This window comes from Nannospalax galili, unplaced genomic scaffold, assembly GCF_000622305.1.
Source record: "Nannospalax galili isolate Female #2095 unplaced genomic scaffold, S.galili_v1.0 scaffold169, whole genome shotgun sequence".
Classification (NCBI taxonomy): domain Eukaryota; kingdom Metazoa; phylum Chordata; class Mammalia; order Rodentia; family Spalacidae; genus Nannospalax; species Nannospalax galili.
The window spans coordinates 3,061,851-3,074,787 of record NW_008360327.1 but is presented as its reverse complement, the minus strand read 5'-3'; the positions used below and the strand labels follow the sequence as shown (position 1 = coordinate 3,074,787).

Sequence of the window (12,937 nt, the reverse complement as noted above, 5' to 3'; positions counted from 1 at the left end):
CCCGCGCCCCGGAGCAGCGCCACAAAGGGCCCGCGCGCAGCCGCCGCCGCCGCCGCCGCCGCGCGAGGAGCCAGGATGGTCCTGGTCCACGTCGGCTATCTCGTGCTTCCAGTGTTTGGCTCTGTGCGAAACAGAGGTATCGCTTTTTCCTTTCGGGGTCTGCTTCCTTCCGAGCGTGGATCGCCGCAGGCACTGGGCGGGGGCGGGCGCGGCGGGCGGGGGCGCAAGCAGAGCTCGGGGAGACCAGCAGTGCGGCTCCCCACCCCTTCTGGGGAGACCCCCGGGTGTCGGGTGGCACCCTCGCGGGAGCTTTTGTAGCGAAGTTAGGCTTTGGTGAATTTGGGTCCCTACCTCCCCAGCCCCATTTTTTTAAAAATTATTATTCTTTGCGGCGGACGTGGTTCCTCCAAATCACAGCCCCTTCCCCCTAATACCTGGCCCTGTGTGATCGAAAGAAGGCGAGAGATACATGACCGTGCGTGTGTGTGTGCGTGTGTGTGTGTGTGTGTGTGTGTGTGTGTGTGTGTGTGTGTGAGAGAGAGAGAGAGAGAGAGAGAGAGAGAGAGAGAGAGATTTTGCGATTTGCTTTTTATTTTTTGAGGTACATGTGTGTTACATGTTTTATATTCATTTTTGAGGCCTTCATGCCGATGGCTGGTTAACTGGGATCTGGGTATCTGTCCCATCCCATGCCCTAGCCCCTACCCTCTCCTGGATACTTGAACGTTTCCCACCCCATCCATCCTTTTCTCCCTTTTAACCCTTTTTGTTCTATTGCCCTTATTCCGTGGTCCTGCTCACCTCGCTCCCCGCAATTGTCTTTGTATACGACAGTTGCATTTACAGGTTCAAGATGCTTGTGTGTGTGTGTGTGTGTGGTGTGCGCGCGCGCGCGCGCGCGCGCGGGTACGCGCCTCGGAGATCAGACGTGCGCTGCCTAGCACCCCTGGGCCGGTCCGGAGCGGGTTGCCTGGCCCACCGGTGTTGCGCTGTGGGAGAGAACGAGGTGGGAAGCTGCCCCCGCGCCAGGCCTTTGCCCCGGGCAGCGGTTGACCAAGCAGCAGGCTGGCGCGGTCTTTGTTTTTAACTGTGGTATATGGGGTGTGTTTGCACGGTCCCCTTTCCCCACATCCCCTTTTCCTTACATTCCCCTACAACAATAGCTTGGTTTTCCCCTCTTCTCCCCCCACCCCACATTTCTTCCATTTTCTTTTAATCAAAAATTCCCACCTCCCAAAGCAAATCCGAGCTGCATTTCAATTCATTTTTTTTTTTTCCTTTTTGTATTCTGCCTCTGGACTCACATTTCTCTTCTTGGAAATGTTTCTTCTCTCCCACTCCACGTCTGCTTAAATCCCTGCTGGCTAAGGCCCTCCTCCCTTACCCCTCCCTCACTAGAATGATGTCTTCCCTTGGCCGACCTGGCTTGTCCTTCGAGTCGGGGCGAGGGGGGGGTCGCCAGGGCCAGCGCTTTAGTGCGCCCCAGGGGCCCGACTGGGCCAGGCCAGGAAAGCCCAGCCCTCCTTCACCCAAGCTGTCCCCAGCCCTCTGCCTCTCCCCAGAACCCAAAAGGCAAGGTTGGCCCCTTAGGCCTGTTTGAACCGCAGTTTTTTTGTGTGATGATAGAATGATGACATTCTGCATTTATCAAATCTTTTTTTTTCTTCATTGTGTAGCTCAGTGAATGGTCAACTCGCTGCTGTGTGCGCTGTGACCCTTCTGCCTCCGCATTTAGCTGTATTGTGACACCCCTCTTAACCATTTCCTGTCTCCATCCGAGGAAGGCATTGCTATTTAAGCGGCAGTATCCCCTATCTCAGGCCAGCCTAGTGTGTGTCGGGGGGGCAGGGTACGAAGGAGAGGGGCTGCATGAGATCTCCTTGAAATGCCATCCCCATCCCCAATACACAATTATCTCTTATTACTTGGCATTTCCTCTTAAAAACGGGTGTGGAACATTACACCAGGCAGAAATTCAAAAATGATTAAGAAGGATGTTGAGCCTGAAAGTATAATTATCCTGATTAAATCATTATCATCCTTATTAATACTACCAATCTCTAAATACCATTGCAGCATGCGGGTTCAGTGTTTTGAAATTCAAATTGTTCAGCTGCCTTTACATTTTATTTTTAATAGCACTCCCCTCCTCCAACAAAATTCCAGTAAAACCAATTCTGCCCATCAGAATTGCAGTAACAAACTTTCATGGCAAATGTGTCCACAGGAAAATTAGGGCTGAGGGGTGAGTTGGGCTATGGGTGAAATTTAGCACAAAGTGCTAAGAACACATGACCTTCTGATAGAGGATACTAATGCTTAACTCAACAAAGTCCTAAACCATAATCTTCTTGTAAAACTATTAGATAGTCTGCTAGCTTAAACCTGTTCTTTTAGTTTCCATTGTAGTAGTGTAGGATGTAGGCCATTTCAGACTAGATATAGAGAAATAACCATTTTTGTATCTTCATCTTGTTTAGCCGAGTACATTGCACTGTAAATCCCTGTTAAGTGGATTCCTTTTGCCTTGGCTTGGAGGCTGTAGCAGCCCATTTTTCACTTGTCTGGGTGGCCATCAGCTGGCCTTCTGGCAGCACCCAGGCATAACTGAAGATTACAGTTGGAGGCAAAATTTATTAAATATATATTAAGAAGAAAATCTTTGTTGTAAAAACAGTGGCTGCTATTGTTCCAGCCCCTGGAAATTTGGTGCACCAAGGTCCCTGGCTTAAGGGGAGCTATGGCTATAGGGTCTTAATTGTTCAATTGTCCAATGTCAAGAGCATCTTTGGACATCTGCCCTGGCCCTCAGAGCTGCCACTTTAACAGCCGGCTCCCTTCTGCTGCCTGGCCAGCCAGACCTGCTTGAACACTGAAACAAAACAGCAGCAATCATGAAAGAATAAGGCCCCCACTTCCAGGGACCTTCCAAAATACAGTCCCAAGTAGCCTCCCCAGAATGCTATTTGGCAATCTGAAAAGGAGAAAAATGAAAAGAAAAGAAAAAAAAGAAAAAAGAAAAACCTCAGCAAAATGGTTTTCCATTAAACAGGGGTAGCGTGTTCTGCTGTGCTGAATTACTTCCTGTTCTTATTTTGTGGGTAATTTTTTCTGTATCGAATATCCTTTTGGTTGTGTATCTTTTTCACCTTTTCTTGTACTAAAACTAAAGCATGATCTGTATTTTTTTACATCCCCCAGTTGACAATGTACAGCGCTCGGTTAGAGATGTTACCCTGCTGAACCGTACTGTGGTCGTGTAGCCCGGGCCATCTGCTCATTGTACGCTGCTGCTTTTGTTCTGTTGCCCTTCTGAAGCATTTTTAGCCTTTTGCTTTTTTTTTTTTTTTTTTTTTTTTTCTTTCTTTTTGTATCGTGTGCATGATGACATTGTTACATACAGAATCCACTAATACTAATATACAATCTCTCAATAAAGAACTAGTTTTCCTATATTAACCTAGTGTGCTTTTTCTCTTGCTGTTTTCCCATTTATTGTCGTATCCTGCTGTTTAGATCGCCCCTTGCTTTTCTATCCTCAACCTCACCCACCCACCACCCCCACTTCCCATTGTAAGATTTGAGTGAATGCCTTTTCTTTTACTTTCCTTTTTTTCTTTCCTCTCTCTCTCTTTCTTCTTTTTTGTGATATGGATATGGTGACTCTCTGTGGTCCATATCTTTTAACAATAGAAGCCTGGGGCCATGGGAGGGGTCAGTTGCCCTGTCACCTGAAACAGCTCACCTGCATAGACATCCTCTGTGTTTGGCTACCTGTGTACTCAGTACCTTCCACATTTCATCTTAGTTTTTAAGTTACAAGGTACTGGGTTTATGAAAGGAAGGGGAAATCACATTTAGGTTGAGAAAAGGGATACTGTACTTAACTAGCAATCTTGTAGCATCGATTCACCTGAAAAACTCATTTGGAGTTGTGTTTTAACTTTTTGTTCACTGTCTCATTTATTTACTGTCCTTATAAATCATGCTGGGGGTGACATGTGACATGTAGTTAAAACCATAATCCGAGGCACTAAAGCACCCTCTTTTATATGAATATTTAAATTCTTGAGACCTGCAATGTAGGTTTGGCATTTAGATCCTGGATAAGAAAGATGCTTGGAATGGAAGCCCCTGAGACCGAGACCCCTCCCCATCCCGGGGCTGGCAGCCCCACCTGGTACTGTAGGAATAAGAGCCTGTGCCTTCTGTGGGCTGTAAGCCAGTTAAAGCTGATTATAGCCTGCTTGCCTGACAGCTGCTTCATCTGTGGCCCTAGGGCCTCTCTGGGGAGAAAGCAAACCAGATCTGGCCTTGTTTAAGTGTGTGTGTTGGGGTGGGGGTGGGGAAGTCAGGAGGGTAGTCAGGACCTATGTTCAAATTGAATTGCAAGAAGAACCCTTAGAAGCATCTTTTTTTCTCTTCCTGTAATTGCTCTGGAGAAGGCAGTAGAGAGGTACTTTTTGTCCCCAGAGTGGAACCCAAATTCAAGCATTTGTCAATTACATCTATTCAGTTTCAGCTCAGAACAAGCCTTGCTAAATGAGGCGTTTTAGACACCAGAGGAAATCAGTTGATTAAAGAAATTCATGGTCCCTTCAAGAGGTCATCATTTTGAAGCTGTTTCTCTTGGCCGCTGTGCCTTGTCCTGGCTCCTCTAGGCTGTCTCCTGGACAGGCCTCTGATGCTCCCTTGGTAGGGAGTCAGGCTGGGAGGCTCACTGCTGCTGACCACTTTGCTTCCTTGCCTTCTTTGTGGCCTCCTGCGACCCACCCCCCAAGGGCTGCCCTCTGGCTCTGGCCCTTTGTTCTCAAGCTCTTTCCAGCCAGAGTGGGAAAACTGAGCTGCTTCACTGTGACACATGGTCACACATGGATGTTCCTGGCGGAGGCTTGTGCTGTGGGGTATTTTCAAGAGCAGATATGCAGGTCTATGAGGCCAGACCTTTGAAGGCTATCTGGTTTCTTTTTCTTAATTTTTTGACTTTTGATTTATATGGGACTTAAGTTTGGTAAAGCAAAATAGTGCCCCCACACAACCTCAACAGCAATCAAATCAAATTGGGTGAACATCCTCATGTTTTTTCTGATGATTAGGTAATATTAACGAACTCTAAGGTTTTATTTTTCTAAGTTAATATTCAGAATGTCAGAATTACCCGATAGTACATTTTGCGCATAGTTCTTCAATAATCCAGTTACAGTATAGAAAGCAGTTGGCTTAATGAAAAATCATGCTTTAATGATTTATTAAGTGCATACTATATTTGACCCAGGTTGTCAGAACTAAACACATATTTAGGAGACTTCCTACCCAACTTCAAGTTCAACAGCTATGAAGCCAGTGTACATTGTATTTAGCCTCTCAACTTTCTGCTTTAGTAACTTTTGATTCCAAATTTTGGACAAGCCACCTGTTAAATGGGCCTTATTTATACCTTAGAGTCTGTAATAAGAGGAAGCGCAGATCTTACTACTTCCAGAGGAAGTATCTGGACTTCCCTCCAGACTAGCATCAGATAAGCCCCACTTAATGAGTTTTCTTAAGTAGTAATTTTCCACAAAACAACAAATACAATTAAACCTTGACGATTAGCAGGAAAGGCCATGGAGAGTGCTGATGTTCCCATGTGCAGATGCCAGAGGCTGGGCCACCTCCTTTGCAGTTTTCTGTCCTATGTCCTGCCCTTTAAATAAGCACCCTGAAGTCTCCCTTTGGAGACTGATGGATTCACAGCTGTGAAGCCACAGCTTGGGGCTGTATCTAGTGTTAGGTGGAGTCTTTCCTAGAGCTACTAAGAAGATAACTCAATATTGACTCCGACCCCTGACCTTGGGTCTCTCAATCCTGTCAGACCACTGCTGCCCAAATGTACAGGACACTTTCACCTTAGTTTCTCAATGGCCATAAATACCTTCTTAGAAATTTTTGGCTTAACATAGTGTAAAACAAATTAGTGTCTATTGGTTTCTGTTATGTTTTAGTCACAGACAAACCAGTATAGAGAACTGAGGGGGAGGGTTTACCTTACAGAGGCTCAGATTTTCAGGTAATTAATGAAAAACAAACACAACCCTACAGTTGAACCACTTGCAATGCCTATTCCTCATGTGTTCATTCATTCCTTCATTCGCTTACTTGTTCATTCATTTAGTGAGTATTCACTGAATACTTACTTGGGCCAAGTGCTGTGCTAAGGGGAAAAAGAAGAAAGAGAAATCCTAGGACTTATGCTGAGTTTCAGTGAGCAATGCTCAAGAAACCAGATGCCTAAGACATCTGAGCAAAGGGCCCCAGTGGATGGCAGAGCATCCTAGCTTGGTGTAGTTTAGGACTTGAGTCCTTGCCTGTCTTGACCTGGAAGGGTGAATGTAGGTCACCATTCTGAGCATCATCTGATCAATAGCATTGTTAAACCTACGTGACAGGATGCGTTTAAACAGCAGGTGCCAAGGACAGGCTGAGTAGCTGGTCCTTCTCTTCTTAACTGTAGGTATTCACTGTCCTGAAGATCATATAAAGTCAGAGATGATGATGCTGTGGAGGGGTATTGTGTATGCCTCAAGGGCGACATGCACACTGAGGAAGGAAGACAACCCCAGGTGGGGGTAGGGGACAAATGAGATGTTGCCCAAGAACAGAATTTGCATATGGAATGTGCACATGGGTGGTGGTGGGGGAACCTGTGCAGAACTCTTGCCTTAAGCAGGTACCAGGGCGGCAGCAGGGTCATGATCTTGCCTCTGAGTGACTCTCCCTAAAGCACAATTCCAAGTCACATATCAACAAGTTCTGTAGAATGTTGTAGACAAAGCTGAAAAGGATTTTGAGGCCAGTTTCTGAGGTCTTTGGGAGACTTGGATTTGCTCCTTTGGCTACTGGAGCTCTCAGGAGGAACCATGTTTATACGATTTATTCTGACAACTGTCACTGAGAGCTGAGACCAAGGGACCGAGGCCAGGGTGAGGCCATGATAGTCTTCTGGGAGTGACGGAGGCCCAGACTCTAGATCTAAGGAATGGTATCAAGGCTTACATGATGAGCCTTGCCATAAAGGAGGACTGAGCAGAATCAAGTCCACGTGGAGGGCTTAGGGACAGAAGGTCTTTGGTATACTTTGGACAACATGGGACCACAGAGACAAACAGAGATGAGGGAAACAGTCAGCTTTGGGGAGCTATGAGCCCAGTGTATAGATAAACATGGCATTTAGCAGAGGGAAGAGGACTGTGGTAATGTCTAGGACCAGAAACCTCTGGTGCTTTTCAGCATCGTTTTAGCTGAGGTAACAATTGCTTGTATCCATGTGACCCTCTCTCCATGCCTGGCACCCCCTCTACTGGGGCTGTTTACTTACATCTTCAGCTGCTCAGCCTGGGAGCTGCCTGGCTCAAAACCTCAGTCCTTCTGGCAGCTCTACCACTCTGTTCTGATGTCACAGTTTGAAGCTTTATTGAATTTCATTCTTCTTGAGAAGAGAGACCAAAGGGCAGTCAAGTGCTAGGACCTGAGCTGGGCTTGTAAAAAGGTCATCTGCACTCATAGTGGAGCTGGAAGGAGCCCATCTTAGGGAGCAGAGTTGGAGACCCTGTGGCATTGAGGCAACAGGGGATGCTCTGATCTCAGGTTTGGGCCTTCCTTCAGGGAGGGGAGTCCCCTGATTCAAAGCTCCTTCTTTTCCATTATCATCACATTCCCTCCAAGTAGAACCATAGCCTGTGAGGTCATTGGGAACCAGGGAAGAAATTGAGGCCCAAAGTGGTCAAAGCCTTTGCCACCCTCCTCCTGCTAGTAAGCTGAGCCAGGGTGACTGGGCACTCAGTCTTAGGCCCCCTGTGCCTTTTGCAGTTTTCAGGTTGTCAGGGCCCCCTCCCCACCAGCACAGAAACAAGCATTGGAAAGCCATTCTTGCTTGTCCTTTGTACCTAGTGGGAGCAACTCAGAAAACCCAGCTCTGTCCACATGGCACCATCCACTAAAGGGCTGTTGAGCAGTGAGGGGCCAGCACTGAGCCTGTGTTCCCATAAGAGAACTCTGAAAGACAAGGTTAGAAAGCTTGGGCACTAGAGTGTCCCCAAACAATACAGCAGGAAGCTGTGTTCTGAGTGGTAAGTCCTTTCCCTGTAGATGTTGCCTCAGAGGAGGGCTGATGGGTGTCTGGGAGGGGCAGTCTGTGCTGATTTCCAGACAACAATAGCTGCCCCACCTTTTTAAATCTTTTTTTTTAATCTTTAAAAAAATTTGTTTTTATTTTTATTTTTTATGTGTATGTGTGTATTGCCTGCATGTAGGTAAGTGCACCCGTGTTGTGCAATGCCCACGGAGGTCAGAAGAGGCTGTTGGATCCCCTGGGACTGCAGTTACAGACAGTTGTTAGCTGCCATGTGGGAGATGGGATTTGAACCTGCAAGAACAACCAGTGTTCTTAACTGCTGAGCCATCTGCCCAGCCCCAATAGCTGCCCCTTTTAAGAGGCTGCACTTCCTACATCATGAGCTGGCCTTGTACCCTTTCTTAGATCATCTTGATGACCTAACAGATCACACTGTATCACGAAAGTAATAGAATCCCATTTTGGGAAGGTTAGAAAGGAAACCAAAGGAGCCTACCTTCTGTGATCCTGTGATCACATGGATGAAATGCCTTCACATTTTTCTATATATGTTTGGTGTGTGCTTGCTTTGTAGAGTTGGAATATAAACAAATTTGCATATTTTTGTCTTCAATACTAGGGATGGAACCCAGGGCCTCATGAATGCTAGGCAAATGCTCTACCACTGAGCTATATCCTTGGCCCTTTAAATTTTTTTTTTTTAAAAAACTAAGACAGGATCTTGACAAGGCTGGCCTTGAAGTTGGATCCTCCTGCCTCAGAGTCCTGAGTAACTAGGACTATAGGCCTTCACCACAGGCCCAGCTACATTTTAAAATTTTTATTTAACATTATATCATGAGCATTTTCACATTTTGCCATGTTATTCTCCTAGACATCACTTTTAATGGCTATATAACATTTCACTTGGATTGTGATGTGGCAGTCAAGACTGGTGTCTTCTGATCCACTTTAAGTTTCATGGGACACAGGTCTCTGGGCTGGTCTACTCTTCCTGCTAAGGACTAGTGGAATTGTTCTAACAGCTCCTTTCAGCAGCAGGCTCAGTGGGGGTTCAGGTGAGGCAGCTGGGGGAGTGCAGCTGGGGTAAACTGATCAGCAGCGCTCTGCCAGGAACTTCTACTGTAGTCCTGACCAAGCCTGTCTCTTCCCATCAGTTCTGTTACCCTGTCCATCAGATGACCAGGTCTGTGGTTTATGCTTTTCGGAGCTTGTCACATGAAGTGATGCACATGAAATAGCAGAGAACCCAGTCAAAGGCACGAGGGCCCCCGTGGAGCACAGTGGAACTCTTTCTGGCTTTATTATAGCTTTGTCACCAACCACCCTGCGAGGTTGCCAGAGCTGAGGGCTCTTTGACTTCACTTCCTGTCTGGCAAGGGAGATAATCGGTCTAATTACCCTCCCTGCTTTAAAAAACCATGATTTCCTCTTGGTGAGAATCTGCACTTCTGATACCCTCTTTGCCTTTTTGTTGGGCGGCAGCCACTTGCTCCTTGGCACCTGGTAGGTGTGTGCCATTGTGCTGGCAGGTTACTTGGTGTCATAGGCAGGGAAGGAACAGCACTGCTGAGGAGGCTGCTTTTCTTGAAACATGCCCAAAGCATGTTGCCTTGGGTGAGGAGCCCTCCAGGAAGAACCCTCAACCAGCAAGGGATGGTGATGTCACTCATGTGGTTTGGTCATGGAAATGTCAATGTGTGCCCCCTAGTATTCAGGGTTGGCCTCCCCAGCCCAGGAGAGGAAGTGTCAGAGCTGAGGCCGCAGTCTGCTGCTGCCCCTGTAGGGTCCCCTGTCTTTGGCTAGAGGGATCAGAGCTCAGCCAGCACCTGTCTCAAGGTAGGCAGGAAGTCTGACAGCTGATGGGAGAGAGGATATGTCACTCCCTGTCCACACCCCATCACCCCCTCAGCCAGCTTGAGGATCTCCAGTTCTCCCCCAGCTGTCAGAATCCCTTGCTGCCTCTTTCCTGAGAGTCAGGACTGTCTTCTTCTCTGGCCCATGCCCCTCTCAAAGCAACCACTTTTGCCTTGGAGCTCTGTGGGAGCTGAAGGAACTGATGGATTAATGTGTCCACTTCCACCTTGAGCTGGCCTTCCTTAGCCAACAGTCATTCTACAAGATCTCAGCCTGCATGTCAGGGCTCAGATCCTGGAGTGAAAGGCCACTGGGCCTCCTCTACAACTCCACCATTGAGGCCTTGGCCCACTTAACCAGAGCTGAAGATCCTGTTTTGAAGAAAGAGAAGAGAAATGGGGAGGCCTGGCCCAGAGATCCCTTCCCAAGGCTCTCGGCAGTGCTGTTACCCACACACGAGAGTGTGCCCAACTCCTGCTGAGGGAGGGTGACTACTGAGGTAGCTGGACAGGGCTCTGTCCCAGCCTAGTCACTGTTTACCAGAGCTCTTTATCTTGGATGCCAGGGTGAGTGAGCAAGCCACAGCCTTGGCTTTATATAGTGGGCAGAGGTGAAAGTCAGGCCAGGAGTTAGGCACCCAGCCCTGGGGGAACTGAGAGATGCTACAGCTGCCCCAGGGCAGGGTGTTACCTGCCCCATAGCCTCAGGAGACAGGCAGCAAGAGGTGATGCAAGGATGAGGCTGTAGCAGGGGTGAGGAAAAGATAGGTCACTTGAGGTGAGGGGTCCTCAACTGGTCCTTCCTGGTATGTGAGGGTGTGTATGTATAGAGGAGGTGAAAGCAAAGTGCAGGTGCTCACCTAGGATGGCAGTTCATCTGAAGGGCCCTTTGTTTCTGGAGAGCAGTACAAGAGAGAAAGAGCAGGGTGGGAAGGCAAGAGAGATGGCAGAGGCCAGCTCCACTGTCACTGTTCCCAGCCTTCCTTCAGCAGGGGCGCTCAGCCATCCCATGAGTCCTAGGTCTGTGCCTGTATTTATAGGGTCCCCCTTGGCAGTGGGTGTCTATCCTCAGGCAGCCTCCAGACTTCGGATATGTGCTTGGGAGACCCTCAAACTCTAACTCTGGAAGCAGAAAAGGGCCCAGATTTAATAATTCAGGACAACCTACAATTTCCAATTCTACCTCTGAATTTGGAAAAAAGGTGGTTTTTATATTAGCTAAACAGGGAATCTTACTTTACACAGACCTTTAAATAAAAGTCTAGAACTTTGTCGTCTATAATAAACCAATTTTATGGAAGATGTAATTTATTGTATAAAGAATGGAGGATTATTTGTTTTGTAGAGAATCAAGTCAGTCAACAAATTGTCCTATTATTATGTCCATAAAACAAATGCTGGAAAAAGAGAAACTTAACCATTGTACTTAGCTGGAAAGGTCAGTGATGATGTAAAGACTATATTGCATAGAATTTGTTTTATAAACCTTAAAGGAGATATGATTAAAGATCTTTATCTTTCTTCACTATAAAAAAAAGTCTAGAACTTTGATGATATAATATACTCAGCTTCACACCCCTCCTAAAGGTGAGCACTCCAGGGGCAGATGAGGAGTACTCATTTGGCCCAAGGCCTCATCTTCCCAGCTCTGGAGACTTAAGCTGGCCAGAGTTGGAAACCTGCTTTTTGAAGCCCCAGTCAGGATGGGAGTCAGGTCTTTTAACTCTGAGAGCCTGTGGGCTCTTGGGTCTTGACCTAAGACCAGGCAGAAGTGGGATGAGCCCCAGGGCTCCAGGTAAGGTAATTAAGGGTAGCTTTGGAGGAGATGTACCTGGGTGAGCCTTGCAGATTATATAGAGGTGTATGTGAACAGAAGGGAGGTCAGGGCTTGAGGGAGGACGCTCAGCTGGCAGCTGCCCCTAGTATACCAAGATAACACATCTCTTGTTTTTCCTTAGTGTGGTAAAATGCAATAGCATTAGATTTGCTTTTTAAATCAGTGGCATTAAATATATTTGCACACAGTCTGTGTACGCAGCCATCATCAATTTCTATTTCCAACTTTTTTCTTATCACTTCAAACTAAGGGTTCCCTTAATTGTCCTTGATTTGGGGCCCTGTTCCAAAGGAGGAGCAGGGCTACATTTGCTGAGTGTTCTTCCTCCAGAAAGTGCTGAGGTGATGGTGGTCATGGTGGTGGTGTGGGACACTTAAGCAGTAGCAAAGACTGCCCAGCTTTTGCCCTCAGGCAATCTGGTTTGCCTCCTACTAGCTGGGTGACTTGTGTTTCTCCGAATCTCTTCTGAAAAGATGGAGATAACTGATTCAGCACTGTCATCATGAGAAGGTGAGAGAAGGGCGTTATAATGCATATAAAGTGTGAGGTACACAAAATCCTGGAAATACTTTGCAAGAAGTGGTCATTTTCTGAGGCCCACCCATGTGCCTCTCCATACCACCCCATCACATCCCCACAAGTACCTGCCTGCCTGTTCAGGTCAGTAACAGTCTAAGGGGTTTGGGGAGTACCTAAGAGACCTGGGCAGACAGGAAAGAGCTAAGCATGTTGCATACAGCTTAACCTTAGCACTTACTGAATCTCCATTTTGTGGGTGGCAGAGGCACAGATGGCCTCTGGCTACAGCCTTGCTGGGGACCCCCCTAAACATTCCTGAAGTGGGTAGAGAATACACAGGTAGGCTACACAACCAGGGCTAAATTAGTGATCAGTCTGGGCAGCAGTGTGGCCCAGCCAGCTGAGAGCATCTTGCCACACAGGGTGGGGAGAGGCCACTAAAGCCTGCAGAAGAGATCTGAACTCTGCAGCTTTCAGACCAGTCCTGGCCCCCATCCCACCCACAGAGGCCCCAAGTCCCATCCAAGAGGTAAATGTCAGAGTCCTGTGGCTGTCACCCTTGTCTGAATTTTCTTTTTCTTTTCTGGAGCATCGGGTCCTCTCATCCCATTG

At 47.3% G+C, this 12,937-nt stretch overlaps 1 protein-coding gene across 2 annotated transcripts in view; it reads left to right on the top strand.

Moving 5' to 3' along the window:
• The first annotated feature begins 41 nt into the window (after window positions 1–41).
• The window catches only part of Rnf165 (ring finger protein 165), a 125,796-nt gene continuing 112,900 nt past the window's right edge, over window positions 42–12,937 (top strand). For both annotated transcript variants that reach the window (XM_008825907.2, XM_008825906.2), the window contains exon 1: window positions 42–136. In XM_008825907.2, coding sequence (XP_008824129.1) covers window positions 76–136 — 61 coding nt within the window. In that variant the 5' untranslated portion in view covers window positions 42–75. The remainder of the gene's footprint in view (window positions 137–12,937) is intronic.